Here is a 21,476-nt window from a genome sequence, read left to right as displayed (position 1 = left end):
TCTCTGGAAGATCCCAAAGTGTAGGAAAAAGCTGCTTACTATTGTATCGAAAACTGGCCCTCTTGTGAATAATCAGTGACAATTGAACTGTCAGGATTTCATGGATACAATGTGCATGCAGGGCTTAATGCCCAGACTCGATTGGCTGAGGGAACACATTGATCTTCAAGTGATGACTTGACAGGACTTTTTAACCCCATTGAGCCAAACAGCAGATTGATTGAGGGAGACTGGAGCCCATTTAGAGGCCCTGCAAGCCATTAATTATGCCCACAATGATTTTATCCCAGTCAAAAGTTTAGTGCTTCCGGGGAAAGCAACAACTTCTAATGGATTTTGCTATTTATATGGTTTTATTACTCTCAACATATGATCTTATTGTGTTTTGTGATTTTTTTAATGCTGTGATCTAGTAAACATATTTGAAAAATATGAAAAGAGGAACAGAAATGTTACCCAGTAGAAACTACTAAGGCATTTGTGGAAGCAATAGGCATAGGGTGCAAAACAACAGTTACTGCAAGCAGCCGGTGCCTTCCACATCAGTATGCTGGTCCATTTGGTCTGAGTTTCACTGCAGACTTTTAAAGAACTATCCAAGGGGTGAAAGCTATCCCCTAAAGAGGCTCAGCACCTTGGAAGATTCTTTTAAAGTTCAGATAGCTTGACAACAGTACATGTGAAAGGGATCTGGGAGCTTTGTTTGAGTGGTTGAAAGGTAGATCTTAAATGCCTCAGAATGTCTTTTAATTACCTTAAAGTGAAATCTCTAACAAAACACAATCCCATTTCAAGGAAAAACAAAACAAAACAAAAAAACCCTGATAGAGCGGCTCTGCGCTGCCCCTGGCAACAACACACCATGGGTCCACAAAATGCTGTTCTTTCTTAAAGCAGCAAAAAGCCATAATTGCCACCGTGGCAGGTGCTTTTCACCGATTCTTCAGTGCAGCGCGTCTAAATGCTGTGCCGAAGAAGGGGTGTGACACCACCCACCATCTGATTGGGTGAGCGGTATGACACCGGCATTGGGAAGGAGCCGGGGTATCCGGTGTGTGGAATATTTCAGTACTTCACATTTCAGTTTCATGAAATTCTTGTGCATTTTTTTATAATAAAAAAAAGGTCAAACTGGAAAGTTTATTAAATATAAGCAAGTTTATTGCACTCAGCTAGTATACATATGAACAAAGTTAAAAGACATTGTTGTGAAATTATCATCAGCCCATTCAGAGCTACCAATGGTTGTTGTTACCTTTAAGAACCAGGATTCTCAAAATATATTTTTAAACAAGATGACCATGAATTCCAGCTGCTTCTGGCAAGGATGGGTGGCGAAATATTCAGAAATGGGAAATGCAGTAGCTGCAGCTTGACATACAAGAATAAAAAGTTGTAGCTACACTCTCTTCTGCATGGTTCTTAAATGTATTATTTTTTTAAAAACATCTACTAGAACAGATTCCAACCTCATAGCTTTCACCTCTGTCACTGATTCTTACTGTGAAGATGAGAACTAAAGAAGGAAGACAACACACACCTCCCACCAAAGCAATAAATATAACAAAACATTACTGTAGTGTAGATAGGTGGTTGCCATTCAGCATTATTAACTGCTTACATGTGTCTTGTACTTTACAGTATTATGTATTTATTACATTTATAATTTGGGTATGAATATAGTTTGAGGTGTCTTCCTTTCCTGATCCTCTTCCTTGGGGTGTTTTCCTTTTTTTTTTTTTTGGAGAACTTTTGTTTTTTGTTTTTGCCTATTGATTCTTGCCTACCTGGCATTTATTTGTTTCTCAGCTTCAACAGTAGTGTGCTATTGTTTTCCCCAAATTGCCTCTTTTTATTCAAGCTTACTATACCCTGCAGAGGGGCAAGCCCTCCCCTGACTTTGGTGTTCCACTTATGTGGCTGTAGCTGACCCTGTGGACATGGCATCCCCAAGGGAAAAACTATGATCAGGAACAGATACTAAGATTTGGCTCACAAAACCACCCATGCAGGTTACATGACTGACAATTTTAACACACATTGGCTGGCATTCTATTGCAGTCTAGCTTACCAAGTATCATTGTCTTTTCTAAAGACTCGCGTCTTCTTATGATATATCCAAAGTATGACAGTCTCAGTTTCCCTTATTCTTTTATATGTCCATTTTTTGGATGCTGCAGGGGTTGGTGTTTCCGTCTTCTCTCTGCAGTGCCCAAAGCCCCCTGCAACTTAATGAACAGCCTTGGCTGCCATCCCCTGCCCCAGCCATTCCCTCTTTTATGGGGTGCAGGCAGGATCATAGAAGTGTCTTCCTGTAGCCAGAGACAAAATGATGGCATCAGTGCTGAGATCCACCAGGTTCACTGGGGTCCATGTGTCAGAGCTGCTGTAATCATTCTGCATCTGTTTTGTGGACATAGCCAGACACTTCTCTGCTCCTGCCTGCTCCCATGAAGCAGGGAATGGCTGTGCTGGAGGGATGGCTTCAGTAACTTGAGGTATGGCTCAGCCTAGTATAGGCCCGCAGCTAGCCCTCCTATTTTACCTGTAATGCTACACTGAGCTGTATAGGATTCTTTGGACCTTTTAAAAAAAGGTTTATCCTGGTGGAAGCTATTGTCATATGTATCTGGAGAGCACCAGCCTGCTGTTAAAGTCAGTTCTAAGCAGAAGAAACCACAACACAACATTCATCTCATTTTTGAAGAACACATACCTTCCCTTGGCCAGGAATTTGTCTGATTAATATTGTTACTAAGCTTAGCTTATGAAATTATTTAACAATATATCAACATTATCTGAATAAATATATACAAGATAGCAACTATGTACAAGTATCTGTGATTCCCAACATTATTAACATTGACAAAAATATCTTAGTTATTATAAGAGTACACCAGGTTCCCATCATTAATGCCCAAACTGTTTACTTCCATTAATGCTATAGCCTGTATAGCTTTTATTCAGTTTAGGCAGAACCCCCCCCCCCCCCCCCAATACAAATCAAAAACACATTTAACTTAAGAGAATTGCTGCTGAAAAAGGTTTTGAGTAAGACTGTTGGTATATTACAGTACTCTGGCAGTAGCTGTTCTTGCAAACTGATGGTGAATTTTGAGAACGTGATGCTGAATTGTGATGAGAAAATACCATTAATAATAGATTTAATCAAAGGTAAAATCAGGAAATCCCATGTATCAAAGAAGAAGGTAGGAAAATAATTTAGAAGGCCAGTGTGGTGTAGTAGTTAAGATGAGGATTTGGGAAATCTATTCCTACTCGCCATGAAACTTGGCTAATAGGGTGACTTTGGGCTAAGTTCTCTTTCCTTCAGACTGGCTTCCCTTAGAGGGTGGTTGAGAGAATAAAGTAGTGGGGTAGGAGAGATGAGGCTATGTACAGCCCTTTAAACTAATTGGAGTAAAGACAAGATATCAACATGACTAATCATGAATCATGAATGCCTTTAAGAGTCAAGTTCAGGTTACAGAAAAGGGATAGTGGTTTTTTAACCCCCTTGTGTAAAACAACTGGGGAAAGTGTTTAAGGCCTGCCTGTCGGTCTGTTATTTTTTAAAAAAGTTTTGCAATATGTTGTTGTTTCTTTTAAATACAAGGCAGCATTCAAAAATGTCACCCACACTTTACTAGTATAGTCCATTCTATTTCCTTGGAAACTGGCCACTTCATTCTGAGGCCTTTTGTTACCGTTGCTGGAGTAAATGGAGGTGGAACGATTAGTGTCAGGGAATGCCAGGGCTAGAATGAAGCCGCTGTTTGACTGCCCTCAATACTGAGGGACTGCCACTTGGAACATCTTCCCAACAGAGAAATTTTAGCAGGTTCTGGACTGGCCCAAACCACCGAGTCTTGATAGGAAGCATGGTAGCGGGGGTTCTGTGTTTATAGCTGTTGGTTGGTTCTTATTCTCTGGACTGCCCCATTGCTTAGTTCTGACAGCTGTCTACAACTTGTCCTTGATCTACCAGATGATGTGGCTAAAAGACTATACAGATGCATGTTAAGCTTATGTGGACAATGTCATTGTATAATTTATAGTTTAGGTGGCATCAGTGGCATCACTAGGGTTGGTGTTACCCAATGCAGTAACTCATAGTGTTACTTTGACCACCTCCTATTTCACACCATGCAGAATCCTTAGGAACGCTTTTTTGCACTACTGTTACTCATTAATCGTAACTCCATATAACACTGAATGTAATGCTAATAGTTATGACATAAAACAATTAGCAAAATTAAAATTATACCATCAAATTACAGTATCAGTGAAGATTTGGTTAAATGTGATGCCTTTTTAAAAAAATAAAATAAAAATAAAAACATTCAAACTAATTTAAATATTAAAAATTAAAATTTTGAATTTTGAAATTTTTATTTTAAAAAATTCTGGGGCCTCTCTTTTCTCCTCCTATTGAGTTTCACCCCACTCCCACCATCTCTTAAAGCGTCTTAAAGGAAATCAAGTGAATGCCACAGCCCCTTTCTACTGAAAGGCAGGTGTCTGAGAAACAGTGGTGTCACCTCCCCTTAGGGTGTCACCTGGTGCAGCCTGCACTCTCACACCTCCCTAGTGATGCCACTGGTTGGCATTGGACTTAGCTGTAGCTGGATGGAAGTGGGAAAGTTTTATTTTTGTTATGCAGCCACTCACTCACAAACCACGAGGCTGTGAACTCAATACCAGCCAGTGGCTCCGGGTCGACTCAGCCTTGCATCTTTCTGCAGGTCGCTAAAATGAGTACCCAGCTTGTTGGAGCAATTAGCTTACACTTTGTAAACCGCTTAGGGGGTGCTTAAGTGCACTGATAAGCCGTATAGAAATGTACTTGCTATTGCTATTTGTTCCTTTTCGGTTCTTAAGAGAAATAATTAAACATCTCACCTAGCTTCCTGACTGGTGTGTCCTGCAAGTTTTTAGATGACAAGATCTATTTAAAAATGGGACCTCCATATTATTTGGTGTTTTTTAGGATGTGAGCGAGTGAGCTGAATGAATAGGAGAATCAGGATATCTTTCCTCTTGCAATTTGCAGTATATCTTCATTCTTTGGCCTATGGTATCATCTAATGTGCATCTACACTCACAATAGTAATTATGGTGAGCATACATCCTATATAATAGTCCTTTATTCAAGGGTGAATAGTCCTTCACAAAAGGAAGCCTTCTGTTTGAAAGATCATCCAGACCAAGCCTGAAGAGAAAGAACCACAAAAAAGATGGGCAGAGGCCAACTTCAAAGTTACCTGTCAGCATTTAGCATCTGGATAGAGGATGAAGAAGAGGAAAATAGATCACCTGTTTAGTCCCTCTCACATGACCAGAGTTGTTTTGTATTCCTATTTAAAGATTTTTTTTTCTGAGTCTATATTTATCTACATAAATTGGGCAAATGCTAGCCTAACCTGCATCCCTTTTCCTGCTGATACAGAAGTGGCCATCCTAAGATGTCTTTGCAAGAACAGTTGGCTACTGGTCATGAAGCAGAGGATTTACATTTCCTATAGCGCAGCCTTACTATAGCGCAGCCTTACTTAAATACAAAAGTCTGTACCTTGGTCCCACATAGTGTTCAATAGTCAGTGACCTGTTAAGTGGCAAGTTAACAGGAGAACCTCCATTCAGAAGACAACAGTGCTGGCGTGCTTTAATTTCCCTGCCATTTGGTTTCAGAGGCACCAATTAACTCATACTTCCCTTTTCTCCTGCAGGAATTTGTTCACTGATAACTCATAAGAGTTTCATCCAATGTGAGCTTGACCAAAGCCCTTTCTCTAAGGCATTAACCAGAAGGGAATTTGTACAGAACTGGACCTTTGCCTAAGGCACATCTCAAAAGTGCTTTGATGCTTAGAACTTTTTTTTTTACATGTGGGTGTAATCTGCTATATATCCAAAGCTTTCCCCAGACATATTTAAACCACCACCTCATTACCATGGCTGTTTTCCATAGCAGATGTTGGCTGTTGCAGTACATGCTTCATGTTTTGTTCAAGCTTGGGGTTTTGTTATTTTTTCTGTCTTGCTGTGCCACCTGAAGAAGAAAAGCAGAAACCATTGTCCTTAGTGCCATTTTAAAGAATGAGGTTCCTTAACCCAGGGCTTGTACTTGGTATCTGCAATCTGCTTAGCTTTAACAGTATATCCTTGGACCATTTTGTGTGACCATAGCTGAGAATCATTTCAGTCTGGACACCTTCCAAACTGAAAGTGGTGAGGAAAGGGCAGTATGCTCATCCTTCCACATTTGTGGCTTTGAAGGTCCTCCAACACAATTCTATGGTCAACATTAACCAAAAGTCGCACTGAAGGACCTAGAGATTCCCAGAGAGAACACTCCACTAGGCATTTGTAGCTCCTCCAGGGTAATTCTATGGTTAATGTCTGGCAGATATTGACCACAAACTTGTATTGGAGGACCCAGAGATTCCTAGAGAGATGTTCTCTCAGGTAAAAACATAGTGTTTTTGTTATTTGCAGTTTTTCCACATTCATGGGGGTCCTGTGCCCCTAACCCCAGCAAATGTGGAGGGATGAGTGTAGGTTTAACTTTGAGTTCCGTTCCACAGGAAAGGGACTATCTGCAGGGACAGGAATGTACTGTACATTTTGGGGCTCTCCATCTAAAAAACCAAAAGGGTCTTCACTGAAAAGTTTCAATGCAAGAAAATTGCTTTTACAGTATATTCAGTCTTCAGGTATGTATGCACTGCCTTGGTGGGTGGTGGAGTCTCCTTCTTTTGAGGTATTTAAACAAAGGCTGGATGGCCATCAGAAGTGCTTTGATTCTGTGTTCCTGCATGGCAGGGGGTGGGACTGGATGGCCCTTGTGGTCTCTTCCAACTCTATGATGCTATAATTCTATGATAAGACTTCATTAATCACCTTATTATTAAGATGAACATTTTAAAAGAGGATTGCTTCTTTTTTAGCCCCATCTTCTAGACCCCCCCCCCCATCTAGAGCAAGTGTGACTCTCCAGATGTTTCTGGACTGCAGCTCTCAGTTCCCCATGATTAGCTATGCTGGCTGGGGGCTGCTGGGACTTGCAATCCAAAACATCTCAGAAATCACATGATTATCACTCATTTAGCTTATAGAATTGTAGAGTTGGAAGAGACCACAAGGGCCATCCAGTCCAACCCCCTGCTATGCAGGAACTCTCAATCACTCGTGATCTAGAATAAACATGGGTGCCACACAATCCTGGCATAACTGGCCTTTGAGTGCCCTATCTTGCTCCTATCTAACTAAGCCTGACTATAACCACTCTAGTAGCTCTGCTCTTTGTTGTCAGTCCTCCAAGCAAAACCTCTGAAGTATCTGATAACTAGGTGATAAGTTGACCTGCTGCACTCAAAGGGCTGATTAGAATATGTGGCTGTCATAGCATCTGCTGAAGACAGGCAAGGATTCCTCTATCTATTTGGGTCTTCTTGGGAGGGGTGGATGAAAGAGGCTTAAGTCCCCCTGTGCAGCTCCAATGATTCCCAAATGTTGGTCTTCCAAGTGTTTTGGAATTCAGCTCTCAGAACCCAATGCTACCTTGGCCAACAGTCAGGAATTTTGGGAGCTGACGTCCAAAACTCCCAGAGAACCACAGTTTGGGAACCACTGCTTTAGCCTGAGGGATGATTGGGAAGATAAAGAAATTTGAATGTCATCTTAGCTAAGCAAGGGTGGGTGGGCTAGTGGTCTTAGTCCAGCTCTTGCTAAAAGTAATGGGTGATTGCTGGAATTACATTCCATAGTGTTTCTCCTGCTAACAGACAGTAAGTGGAAAAACATCTGAAACGTTTGGTGAAACAGACACATTGATCATATAAGATGTTGATTCATTTGATTATATTATGGCTGCTTGTAAACAAAACGGAAAGGAAAAAGAGCAACTATGTAACTGCAGAGAGGTTCATCTTCTTGTCTCAAGACAGATGAAATCTGAATAGTCTCATTCATCATTGGAGGAGAAAGGAATTTCTTTGGGCACCAAATAGCTAAAAGTCCCATAATAAGATTATTAGTATGAAAACTATTCTAACAACAGTTAGCAGGGCCTTGGGGCCCTCATTCCATCAGTGGCATTTCTTTTTGTGCAATGCTGATGTTCTCTTCTATATGTCCCTAACATCTCAGAGGGTGTTTGAAATTGGAACATCCCTCATTGGTATTATGGATTTTTATCAAACTGTGTCTGTCCACCCACAGACATAACCTATGGAACAAATTCTCTTCCCTGCTACAACCTGGTGGGAATCAAAGGATTGTGCCCTTTACACACAATCTGTATGTAACATTTTGCCTTGGTCTTGGAGATTTGGAGTGAAAAGTTTTGTTCAGAATACTGTTTAGCCAAAGAAGATGAACGTAACTGAAGTGACATTTTTACAAGATTTTAGGAAACAGAAAACAAGAATTATATAAAAAGTAGGACATTTGCTGTTATCCCAACATATCTGACAACATTAAACAGTTTTAACAAAAGACAACATTTTTCCTGCAAGGAAATGATGATTGGCTGACACAGAAGACTTGATCCTGGACCCAATACTGAGCAAGGTAAAGTCTTGCTTGCAACTCCAGTAGCTGCAGGAATTGAGCCCAGATAGCAAAAATCACCAAAAAAGAAGAAATAATAAAAACAGCGCATATAATTAGCTACAGAGGCAGAAGCACAGCTTTACGTGGTGATGATCAACAGTATCATTAGGTGTATGTCAGTCTCAACATGACAGTTAGTTTACACAGAGAAGCGCCTCTGATGATTTACATACCTCACTGTATCTCACAACCTCTTTTTGTTTTATTATCTCCAGTATCAACCATCGCTTTTAAATCAGTGTCAACCACTGCTTTCAAATAAAAGAGAAGACACTGAATGTAGCCAGACAATATTATCAATATCAACTGTAACAACATGTCCATGGAGTTGAAGTCAGTGGGCAAGGAAACAGGGATGTCTGTTAATCAAAGACCTTGGAGCCAATTAATTACACAGATGCAGTCAATTAATCGATCGACTATAGTTGAACATAAGTAAAACTGTTTTGAAGTGGAATGCAAACTTTATTATTAGTGTTTTTTTTTACACAGAAAGTGCTAGCTAAATGGTGGTTGAAGTTGCTAGTGATAGATTTCCTTTGGTTAGCAGAATTGGGAGGTGGGTAATTCCCTCTTCCCCAGATATCCTTGTGCACCTCCAAAACCTGTGAGGTGTGTGGGGAAAACCACTAATGCTGTTTTTGGGTGGCATAACATTCCAGAGTGGAAGGGAAAGGAAGAAGATTCTACAGTCAAGTGCCAGGTCTTGGGCCAATGCCTTAGAAATGGGGTTCCATTGTAAGTGGAGACAGGAGCCAAAGGGAGGAATGCCTCTTTTGAAATAGTGCTTGCCATTCTTGCAGTTTGAGGAAGGAACTGGCAAAAACACTTTCCTTGCCTAACAAAGCCCTTTGAAATTCATGGGGTCATCACAAATCAATAGCTGACCCGTAGGCACACCCACTCACACATCAGTTTTTGCAGTAGTTGCATTAGAAATGGTACAGGTTGAGTATCCCTTATCCAAAATGCTTGAGACCAGAAGTGTCCTGTATTTCTGATTTCTTTTTGGATTTTGGAGTACCTGTATTTGCATATACAGTGGGCTCTTCTTATCCATGGCCTTGCTATCAGAGGATTTGAGCTTCCACTGAAGGCAAGCCCTGTTGTTTTAAACGGATGTGCATGCCTGTGGCCGTGCCAGCAGCCACATGCACATCATATGGCCATAGGAAAGAATGGGACTTGAGGTCCCTGTTTTTTGCTGTCCATGGGGGCTGAAGGGAGTCTGGAATGGATCCCCCATGGATATGAAGAGGCAACTGTACATAATGAGTCATAGGCGGGGTTACACACTGCCATTTAAGTACGCACAGAGCGCGTACTAGGATTAGGAAGGGGCGGTGCTTCCGCACCCCTTTAATGCTAGCACGCGCTCTGCGCGCACAAAATGGCGACAGCCGTTCCACACGGCCACCGCCATGATGGCGTGACGAACACGCCGCCTCAAAACGAGGCGGCGCGGACATGACGCCATTGCTCTGCTTAATGCGCCCTTTGCGTGGAGCAGGAAGGAGCTCCGAAACGGAGCTCCTTCCTGGTTTGCATCACTGGTTTGCGTCGCTGGGCGCAGCCTTCAGACGGCTGCACCCAGCAACACAAGGGAGAAAGGGGCCAAGCAGCCCCTTTCTCCTCCTCCCCACCGTCGCAGGGTGTCCTTGGGGCTTGAAGCCCCAAGGACAGCCCTTTCCAGGTTGCGGGGAAGCGGCCTTTTGCCGCTTCCCCGCAGCCCAGAAAGCGGTGGATCGGGGTCTCAGCGGCTGCCGTTCTGGCCACTGAGACCCCAATACACTGGGGAAAGGCGCGCCTACAGGCCACCCCAAAGGGGAGGTCTGTAACGCGCCATAATGAGGCTGTGAAGATACTGAGGATATGTGAAATGAAGGGATCCAAATGCAGTGTTTGGCACAAATTCATACCTCTCACCATTTCACAGATCCCTGTGTCTCTCTCCAGCCTTGCAAATACAGTACAAATACATAGCTCAAAAGTTTTGGTTCTTGCAACATTTGGGAAATTCCATATAAGGGATACTCAATCTGTATATCCATAATCCACAACTGTTTATATAATAATCTACTGCCTACTTATTAGGATAGTTTTTTTTTTAAAAAAATCCCTGTGTCTCTGAAGAAAACTGTCCCTCCTGAAGCTGCTATTTCTATTGGGAGAGAAGCTGCTATTGGAAGTAAAGGGAGCGTCTAGATATGTGGTGTTGGGCTGGGTTGGTGAAGAGTGAATATTTTAATTAGAATCATAGTATGAAATCTTTCTGCATCTGCCGTTTTCCCATAGTTGCTCATTTTGAGGAAATAATGCACCTATGCATTTAACAATGTGCAACCCAGACTTAAATTATTAGGGGGAAAGCCAGATTAATGATTGCAGCAGATTTGGGAGGATAAAGCAGCCTACCTCAGATTAACTTTTGTTATTCTGGACTGAGATCCCATTAGAAGACAAAAATGGGCAAACTTGGCAAATTTTCCAATGGAGGAAAAATGCTTGGTCTTTTCTATCATGCTTAAATTAGTACTGGAAGTTTTGAAATACTTTGCTGTACCTTGTTTCAAAACAGTATTTACTTCATTTCATTTCTATGCAGCCTTTCTCCCAGAAAGAGACTCATTGTGGTGCAGTGCAGAGATAAAAACAGTAGCTTCCACTGTGCGTAAGAATATTTAATTCCAAGATAGCATTTTACTAAAATACAGTACACTGTTCTGCACACTGATAATTAATCCTCTTTAAAAAAATGAACCCAGGTTCCAGCCTTCCATCCCTGGAATTATTTTTTAATAGCGCTGATGTAACAGTTCTCAACATTTGCCAGTTTGAAAGTGGCCTGTGAAAAGGAGGGGAATATTTCATCACACTTCCCCTTTCATTCAGTTTTTTTCACTCCTTCTTCACTACCTAATAAGGGTAGTGAATGTGTTCATTGCTCCCGCTGCAGACCATTCCTTCCTGATAAGAAGGGGAGCAGAAAGGATTCCCTTTGGACTGAATTGATTTCAAACAACAAACATAATGGTTTCATCACAAAGTCAATTCAGAGTAATGGCTTCCTACCCATACTTATGTCTTGTGTTGCTTTATTATTATTTTTTAAAGGAAAAATGGTGCCCAGCAGAAGCAAGGACTATGGCTGCCACAGTGAAAAAACATTTTGCTCTTCCCACCCGACTCAAATCACCAGAAGGCAGAATAGGGCCTACATTTACTTATTAATCCTATCTGGAATAGAATCATTGAATCAACTGAATTTAATATGTGTTGACTTACTAAGTTCCCACCAGTGAAATGGGTCTACATTGGTTAGGACTAACAATTAAATGTAGGCCTCATTCTCTTCAAAGCCTGAGACTTCAAAGCCAGCAACAAAGTTTTGCTGGTGAGGTTTTTTTTTGGCTCAGCTCTAATCTTCAACATCTGAAATAAAAATGACTTACTTGAATGACCCTTGCTGTGCCGCTTTTTCTTTCGTCGCTTGGCTGAGCCTTTTTGGCTATCTTTTTCTACAAGGGCTTGTTCTGAAGGGACCATAGCTGAACAAGTAGAATCAGTCAGTGGCTCATCTGAAAAGGACTTTTCATGAGAGATATCAAGCAAGGAGTCTATGGAAGGCTCATCATTTTCTTTCGTTGATTCCTTTGCTGTCACAGTCTGAGGGACCATCACTTCAGGAGTCAGCAGCCCTTTGGGTTTCCCAGAAATTTCCTTGATTTCATTGTCTTTTTGGATAGGGCTGCTTACTTGATCATTTGAATGTAAGTTGTTCTGTGAACAAACAACTTCAGATCTGGCATCTGAGTCTCCTGAGCCAACTAGATCACCTCCACTTTTCAAGCTGGATGAATCAGTGCTCCCAAACTTTATAAAAGAAGATGACTGAGATAATTCTAAATCATTATAATTCACATCCTGGATGCTGAGAGAGGCAGTCCTCTCTTGCAAATCTGTTCCATTGTTGGGCTCCACAACTCCTTCCAAGGTAAAGGAATTTAAGGAGGTCTTCTCAGGACAAGGCTGGGTTGGAGAATGCCTGCCATTTCCAACATCATCGATAGATGTGTGGGAAGCTGGAGAGTCAACAACATCCTTTTGCTTATTGTTTGTAGCATTTGCTTCAGAAACAACTGTTTTTTCTGGTAACCCTTGCAGGTTATTTTTCATGGTCACACGATCTTCCTCCTTCACTGAGTCTTTTGTAGCCTGAAAGTTTGGGTCTGAAAATCAAGAAAATGCACGAGGTTCAATTCTGTTTCTGGTGTCAGCATTTTGTGAATGACAAATGAAGAGATGCTCCTTGATAAATATTCACAGATGGGTTCAGTTGCTACTCATTTGTTTTGTCTTTCCCCACCACAGAAGGGGAGAAAAAATAGAATTCATCTTGGGTACAATCATAGTTTGTATTTAAATGCTTTTCCCCCAACTGATTACAGGCTATGTCCTGTACATGTATGAATCCCTACCTCCAATCAAACCAAATTGTCTTAGGGCATGTCTACATGAGCCAATTAAACTGGTTTCTCCCCACCCTTGCCGCAGCCTGTCTATGCGATGCAGGGCCAAATCCCCCATTCAAGTGTGGACTGTCCTCATGACATAAGGCTAGTTGAACACCAAATCTCTCCTATCCCTTTATTAAATAGCAATAGCACTAGCATATCTGGTCACCCTGAGTTAGCCACCTTTTTCCCCCTGTGATGCCATTTAGTGGCCAGTGCAATGGTTCAATGGGGCTTGCTTGCTGCTGAGCACAGAGTACACTTTTAGAGCACAGCATGTGGGAACATGAGGTTTCACTGTTCTCTCCCCATTTACTTATTATCCATGAAGACAATCCTGCTGCATTGCAATTAGCAATAGAAAAAAAATATTTGATGCCTATGGTAGATTTATCCCTGTTATTGATGGCTGCTGTGTATATGTTGGGAGGAGTTATTTTTTATTGGTATTGCAGTTGTTGTGATGTAGTGGTCTGAGTATTGGACTGCAGTTCTGGAAACCAGGATTTGCTTTCCCGCTTGGCCATGAAACCATTTGGTGACCTTGAACAGGTCACATGCTCCCAGTCTCAGAGGAAGGCAATGGCAAACCTCCTTTGAACAAATCTTGCCAAGAAAACCCCATGAGAGCGTCTTAGAATCACCACACACTGGAAATGACTTAAAGGCACACAGTAACAACACAAATTGCAGTTGAGCAGGGAAAGAAAAAACCTCTCCTGATTTATAGCTATCTTGACAGAAATCAACATCCTGTGTTTACTATTAAACAAGCAAAACTCCCTGAAAGGTAGCAATGAATTTACCATTACATGATTGCACATTAGGTTTTGATGAGGTCCCAAATAACAGTCAAATAAAATAATTTGATCACAGAAAACGAACATGTCAGGGAGCATAATGCTTGCCCAGAGTGCTTTCTGATGGACAATTCCTGGTGCTAGCAGTCAAAAGACATTCTGCTGCTATTGTATCTTTGTTTGTTTGATAGCGTAGCCAGATGCACAACAATGTCCATCTCTGTTTTAAAAGGAAGCAAGCCTGCTAGGAAGCCTTTTTTGTGCATACCAAATGAGGAGAAGCTGGAGATGAACAGTTTTTGAGTCTTACCAATGTCTTTCCCTTTTTGAGGCTGACTGGGTGAGCCTTTGGCAGGAGTGTCTGGGTCACCTTTGTTCCTGGCAGTTTTCCGCAGCTGGAACCCTTTCCTTATATCAGCCAGTAAGGCATCGATAACACACACTTCATCTTGCTTCACGACTCCTTTCTTAACTGTATTTGGAAATCAAAAAAAGACTTAGCTGAATACTTAGGATGATGGGGTGGGCATGTTTGAACCAGCATTTTATTTTTGTTCAGTTACTGCCTCCTTTTCACTTGGATCTACTTGTACAGGTAAGTGAACTGCATTGAAAACATACTGTGGTTGAAGCAGGTTTAAAGCAAGGCTATTCACACTTACTTGAAACATTTTTGTGGAGGAACTGTTTTTAGAGAACTAATAGGAATGTGGTAAATTCAGTAATAGTGTTTTATCAATCGTTTTTGTAATATTGTATTATTTTATTGATGTAGTCCTGCCTTGATCCTTGGGAGAGGCGGGAAATATAAACATTATTATTATTATTATTATTATTATTATTATTATTATTATTTCATTAGTGGTGCCTTGAGGCTCTAAAGCTTACAAACAGGTTCATAATCATTCCTCCCTTACCACAAGGTCTTCCAAAATCTCCAATTTTATATTATATTACAAAGGAACAAAATATTGTATGAGAAATGGTATATCAAATTTACACATACAGGTAAAATATAGTTCTGTTTTTTTAACAGTGCAATACTATATATGTCTGTTCAGAAACAAAGCTCATTAAATTCAGTGGGTTTCCAAGTATGTGCGTATAGAATTGCAGTCTAAATTATCTGGAAAGCCCAAGATTATTGGGCTTTCAAACTGCATGAACAACAGAATTCACACTAACACCTGCCATATTAACAATACACTATGTACAGACTTTTCTCTGCTGTGGTGCCCCATTTGCAGAATGCTCTATCTTTGGAGGTTAATTGGCACTGAGGATGGTTTCCTTCATCTGTCAAGTCAAAACATAACTTTTTATCAAAGCTTTGGGGTCTAATTTATTTTTCAAATGTTAATTTACATGGTGTTAAATGTTGTAACTGATAAACTATTTTATCCTATTAATTGTTTAATATGTTTTTAACTTGTTTATTTTATTATTGCTTAAAAAATCAGATTGTTGAAAACTGTTTATGTTGTTTTACCTTCACAACACCCAGAGATCCCATGAAATAGGGCAAGCTATAAACCCACTGGGTAACCTTGGGTGAGTCACACATTTTCAGCCCTTGAAAACCCCATGGTAGGTATGCCTTAGGGTCATCATAAGTCAGAAATGACTTGAAGGCACACAACAACAGCAAATAAATATTTTTTTAAAAATAATAAATAATTAGAAATAAATCCTGATGAATTCAGGAGAGGTTATTACCAGGTACATGTGTATAAGAGTTTAGACTAAGATAAGAAAACCCTTGAGCCACTCACTGATCTGTCCATTTTCTCCTTTTTGCCTCTTAGCTTCTTCCTCTTCCAGCTGCTTCTTCCTTTTCTCAGCCTTTGCCACTTGTTCCTTTCGGTCCTTGTTTTCCTGAAGGTGAGAAATATCAACATGTCAAAGATCCAGTCTATACTGCTGAAAAATCTGTTAAAAACCTGCCCTCTCTGTGAATCTGGGGTGATTCAGGCTACATGATGTGCAGCATTATCATAGAATCTAGTATGATAGGGCCACACAACATATAGTACTGTCCACTCGAGATCTGGGGTATACTTCCTTATTACGGTTTTTTTAAACTCCCAAGTTTTCTCCAGAGTTTGCACCTACACCTCTGCTGCTCCTGCAGCTGCTGCTGCTCTCACCAACACTGCCCTTATCTCCACTGCCCCTGCTGTCACCTTCAAATGCTTTCCTCCAATCTTCCTTGGCAATGCCAGTAGTGGTCACTGGCTACATGAGGCATCCAATTCACAGCCACACTACCAAAGGGAGGAGGAGGGAAGCCATTTGGGCTGGTAACTGGCCCAAGATTTCAAAATGACAGCGCTGGTAGTGGCAGGGACAGCGGACACAAGAAACTTTGCAGGGACAGTTGGGTAGTGTAGACAACTTACCCGATGTTCCTGAAGAGAAAAAGCTCTGTGTGGTGGCTCCGTGGCAAGAACAGGGACAGGAACCTATTCAGATCTTTGCCTCTAGTTTAGACAAGCCCTAAGGAGCATTTAAGCTGGCACAGGTCTAACAGCAATAAATCCTGCTTTGCAAACCAAGATGAAACCAAAATATTTATTCATTGGAGTGAATTGATAGCTCATCTTTCTCCTGTTACCATAATACCTAGGGTAGCTAACCAGAGAATTTAAGTAATTTTGGAAAAGGCCCAATGTGTAATAAAAGAGTAAAGACAGAGAAGGAGAAAGCATAGCAGGAGGGACTGTGTATGTGATGAATGAAAACACAACATGGGATACTACACAGTTAGGGCATGTTAATATCTTATAGAATCCTCGGACTGGAAATTTAGAGAAGAGTATTAGGATTCTCAGCCAGAGACCTGTGGTCCCGCACTAAACTAGAGGATTCAGTAGGATGTAAAACAAGGCTGTCTACGACCTCCCAGATTTTCAGAAAGAAAATCTAACTGCTGACCTGACTTCACCACAGTTATCATATTGTTTTTAAGTATGTTTTATGTTTTAAATTCTACATTATTTAATTGTATTTTAAGGGGGTGGGTGGGTTGAGGGTTCGGACTGTATATTTTAATCTTGTAAGCTGCCTCGATTGCATTTTATAGAGAGGCGGGATATAAATAAATTTTATTATTATTATTATTATTATTATTATTATTATTATTATGATACCATGGCAGTTAAAGTGGAAACAGAACACTATAGTTATGTACTGTGACAGAGCCACAGCTGAGACAACATGAAGCCCCCCCCCCCCAACCAGTTTCAAAGGGCAATGGGAGATGCTCAACTAACAAAATAGATAGGATGAACAACAACTGGAACAATAACCTGGAAGCCATGCCCTGTGAGGACTGGCTTAGGGAGCCAAGTATGTTTAGCTTGGGGAAGAGATGGTTAAGCGGTGACATGACATCAAATGTTTAAATTTTATTTTCATGGTGTATTAGAATCACAGAATCATATATTTGAAGGGATTTTATACTGAGGATGGAGCAAGCTTGTTTTCTGCTGCTCCAGAGACTAGGACATGGAATAATGGATTCCAGCTACAGGAAACGAGATTCTTCCTGAACATTAGGAAGAATTTCCTGACAGTAAGAGCTGTTCAACAATACAATACACTGACTTAGAGTGTGGCAGAGTCTCTTTCTTTGGAGGTTTTTAAACTGTCAGAGTGCTTTGATTGTGTATTCATGCTTGGTGGGTGGTTGGACTGGGTGCTAAAAGATTCACATTCCTTGCCTGTAAGAATGATTCCCTGAGAGTCACCCTGCCACTATTTTCTTATGAAACTCACAGGAATTTTTACCTTTCCAAAACTTGTAGCTGTTGCTGAAAATTAATGAACTTGTTCTTCTCATGAAAAAGTTTGGAAGCTTATCTGTGAACAGTGACATTTAATGAGGGGAGCTGATGTTCCTATTTACTATTCTCTGTTTTCTTCTTTGTAAATAGAAAAGCATAGGTCAAGCAGAGGTTCTGTCTTAGTCCCTGCCATTCTAGCTTTTAATTTTGGAAAGTGTTTCCCCATACCTGTGTGGGAGAATCCCCATCATGTGATATGTTACCTGCAATCTGCTAGGGTGTAATCCAGAAACATATTTACCACCCCCTTTGTTCAACATGAGAATGAGGCATCACAATAATTGGGATCCTGCTATTTAATGATCTTAAATTCCAACCTTTAATGCCTTGATGAAGAGATCCCTGAAAGTTTTCATGGTGCTAAATATATCTTCCAAAGACAATTTGTTGGGGTCCTCACAGAGGTAATTGGCAAGTCCCGCTTTCTTTGCTTCAATGATTTCAAATTCATCTTCTAACTTTTTGTTAGCATTTATACTGTCCTGAAAGACATTGCAGTGAAAGTTAAAAAAAAAATTGTAATCAGCTAACTATTAACAAAATGGAAGAGATCTTTATAGCATAATGTGGAGGCTCCCCATCTCAAACCAACCTGAATTGCTTTTTCATATTGCACTTTCACCTCTTCTGTCGATGATGACAACTTCCTCCCAAGTTCCAGAAGTTTCTTTATATTGGAACTGGATTCAGAACGGATGACGTCCAGGTTGATTCTGGAAAAAACCCCCACAAATTCTGGTTTCTGCATTTGCTAAATAATACAAAGCAATAATAGTTATGCAAAGCTTCTGTAGCCCAACTCCCAATGAAGTATGTCCTAATTTCACAGAAAACAAATTCTTATCTTACAAGAGTGGAGGTGCAAATACTGTAAAAGTTTTCCTATGAGAAACAGAAGAAAAGCTGTGCTAAAAAGACCAGAGATCAATCTTTTCCAGTATAGATGCCCACAAACAGAACATGAGTGTAACTGCACCCTCCTGCTAAACAGGTTGCCAGACTCTGTTTCTAATAGTCCTGGTAAGGTCTTACAAACTCAGGGCCAAGGTTTGTTTAGTTGAGTTAATTCACCTGTAACACAGCCTTCTCCCCCCCCCCCCCCAATTGCCTTCAACTTTACCAAGAGGCTATCCTACTGGTAGCACAGCTACTGGCAGGGTCTCCCAAATCAAACAGGCAACAGCAGTGGCACCTTTAGCTAACTCTGGTTAGTATAGCATAGAAGGAGCCACTGGTAAATCTCTTCTGAATGTCTTTTCTTGTAAGATGAGACTGCTTCTGATGCTGGAAGCAATATATATAAACACTTCAGCTATTGTTATGTACCCTCCATAAATGTATCTAATCCCCCATAAAGTTCTTCATGTTGGTAGCTATCATCTTTTGTTGAATTATGTGTGGTGTAAAATAGTACTGTATTTCCTTTATCTTCCATCACTTACTTTCATTGGATGACCCTGGGATCTAAGGAGAAAAGAAAAAATATGCCCCTAACCACTTTCTTTGTATCCCCCTCTATTATGTCACTCTCTCTGCATTTCCCCCCTAAGCTATAAAAGCCTGAGACATTCTAAACTTGCCTCATCATGGAGTTGTACTGGTCCCCAACTCATTTTTGTCACCCTTTTCTGGAAACATGTAGTCTAAATCAGAGGTGGGCAAAGTGTGGTCTATGGGCCACATGAGGTCCCTGAGCCCCACTTTTTGTGTCTTCTGAAGCCCCTCCACCACCCTCCCAAATCCCCCTTTTAAAAAAGAGAGATCTGTATGATTTGCAGGTGATTTTGCTCAAAAACTATGCAAAACGTGTATAAAAGCACTCCAGCACCAGACAGGGACCCCTCAGGAACTGCTTAGAACTTCCAAATGCATCTAATTTCACCAGAGATTTTCTCAAAATGGTGACAGGAAGTGGCACAACAACCACTGCAAATACCATTTTGAAAAGGTCTCAGATGAAAACAGAGGCATTTGGAAAGATATGGGGGCATGTGGCCCATGGGGAATTGGAGAGGAGAAAACTGGCAACTGGCCCCAGTGTGGTTGCCTACTCATGGTCTAAAAACAATGACTTGAAAAAGAATTTGTTATTTCAAACTACAGTGCGTCCTTGCCTTATGTGGGGGATCCGTTCTGGACCCCCCCCCCACATAAGGCAAATAGTGCGTATACTCAAGTCCCACTAGATATAATGGGACTCGTGTATGATGTGCGACGTGGCGCACGTGTCACGAGCGCACGCACCATTGTCTCTTCCATCGCACAGCTTTCAGCTGCATGAAAGATGCATAAAAGGAACCTTCGTATGATGTGGGTGCACTGTACAGTGCAGCTGGCGTATCTGCAGGAGATAAATTACCAGATTTACCATGAATAGAGAAAAACATGGATAATAGTGAATGCTATATTTCTGCCAGACGTTCACCACAGAGTCATGTTGGAGGACCTCCAGATGCTTATAGAGTCCTTTTTTTGCCTGGACATGGGTAACAGAAACCATGGTTACCAATCCCATGGATATGGGGGGGGGGGTCATACTGTACTACCGTGATCTGTTTGGTTTTAGTTTTTTGTTTTCCAGGGCAACAGCTTTTAATGGGGAAAAAACTGCAAACACACGCAGAGAAATACAAACATAATGCATCTTTACCCAGCAGCCTTTGAAACATATTCAAGATCTTTGGGCAGCTGCAGTAAATCTGTATGATTTTTTTCCACTTCCTAAAAAGAAAAGAAAAAATCCAGTTATTTGTTTGCAATAGTGATGGTGGTTTTCACTACATTTGCATGCTAAACAGTTAACCAGTGATGGCTAAAAGAGCAATCTGAATCTCTGACAAAAGCTCTGCTCCCAGGGTGATTTTTCCACCTCTGTGGCCATTAATGTGTCCTTGGAAATCTTTGCAAGTGTAGGAAGTCTACAAGCAATGTTTCTTATAAAAGAGTGCATTTTTTAAAAATAGACATTTTCCAGCATTTTTTAAAATAAATAAAGTAGTGGTAAAATGCCCACCCCACGTTACTGCTTCCAAGCCTAATATTTTGGCCAGAATCCAGACAGAGTTAAATCATTCAAAATATCTTGAACATAATGTTATGACTAGCTGCCCTGGAATCTAAGAGTGTCCAAGATTACATGCAAATAAATTATGAACTAAGAGAATAATGACAAACATGGAACAGAATTTATGATGATTTTCCCAATGAGAAACAAGAAAAATACCTCTAAAATATGATGGAGCAGTGTAATGCGGGTTTGGTTTGCTTTGGTTTCTGTTAATTTGAGTAAAGTGCCAATCTTAAAGCCATCTGCATCTCCTGTATGACTTCCCTATGAAAGTAAAACACACAACCAAATTAAAAAAGCATGAATGATACTTGCTTCAATTATAATACATTAAACCATTTGTTTCTTTATTTATTATTGTTAAATGGTTAAGTTTGGATTACTTACATAGTTCAAAAAGTTTCCAACTTTGAGAATCAACTGACAGAAAATGGGCAACCGGTGGCTGCTGAGAAGATCTGGAGGGGAAGAATTTTTTTTTTTAAGTAAAGGCAATCTGAGCAACTTGAACACGAATGACATGATACAAAAGTAAAAGAGTTAAAATTGATTATTTCATATTTGCTACTAAACAAACCATGGAGCATTGGAAATACTATTGGACACATACATACCAAAGAGCCAAACTATATGT

The 21,476-nt window shown here is 40.6% G+C and overlaps 1 protein-coding gene across 2 annotated transcripts in view; it reads right to left on the bottom strand.

Moving 5' to 3' along the window:
- Positions 1-1,158: 1,158 nt before the first annotated feature.
- Positions 1,159-21,476, bottom strand: part of INF2 (inverted formin 2) — a 91,107-nt gene continuing 70,789 nt past the window's right edge. Inside the window, exons 14-23 of one of the 2 annotated variants that reach the window (XM_089522657.1) lie at positions 21,230-21,300; positions 20,999-21,106; positions 20,426-20,496; positions 18,368-18,488; positions 18,093-18,257; positions 15,703-15,805; positions 14,241-14,402; positions 12,069-12,845; positions 8,790-8,864; positions 1,159-6,052 (exon numbers count right to left, since the gene is read on the bottom strand). In XM_089522657.1, the coding sequence (XP_089378783.1) occupies positions 8,791-8,864; positions 12,069-12,845; positions 14,241-14,402; positions 15,703-15,805; positions 18,093-18,257; positions 18,368-18,488; positions 20,426-20,496; positions 20,999-21,106; positions 21,230-21,300 (1,652 nt within the window). In that variant the 3' untranslated portion in view covers positions 1,159-6,052; position 8,790. The remainder of the gene's footprint in view (positions 6,053-8,789; positions 8,865-12,068; positions 12,846-14,240; positions 14,403-15,702; positions 15,806-18,092; positions 18,258-18,367; positions 18,489-20,425; positions 20,497-20,998; positions 21,107-21,229; positions 21,301-21,476) is intronic. The other variant, XM_089522658.1, reaches the window with a different exon arrangement.

The sequence above is a fragment of the Sceloporus occidentalis genome, unplaced genomic scaffold, assembly GCF_023333645.1.
Source record: "Sceloporus occidentalis isolate IW3139 unplaced genomic scaffold, rSceOcc1.0.p SCAF_4, whole genome shotgun sequence".
Taxonomy (NCBI): Eukaryota; Metazoa; Chordata; class Lepidosauria; order Squamata; family Phrynosomatidae; genus Sceloporus; species Sceloporus occidentalis.
Note: the sequence above shows the minus strand (reverse complement) of the source record. Positions and strands in the feature narration are given on the sequence as shown.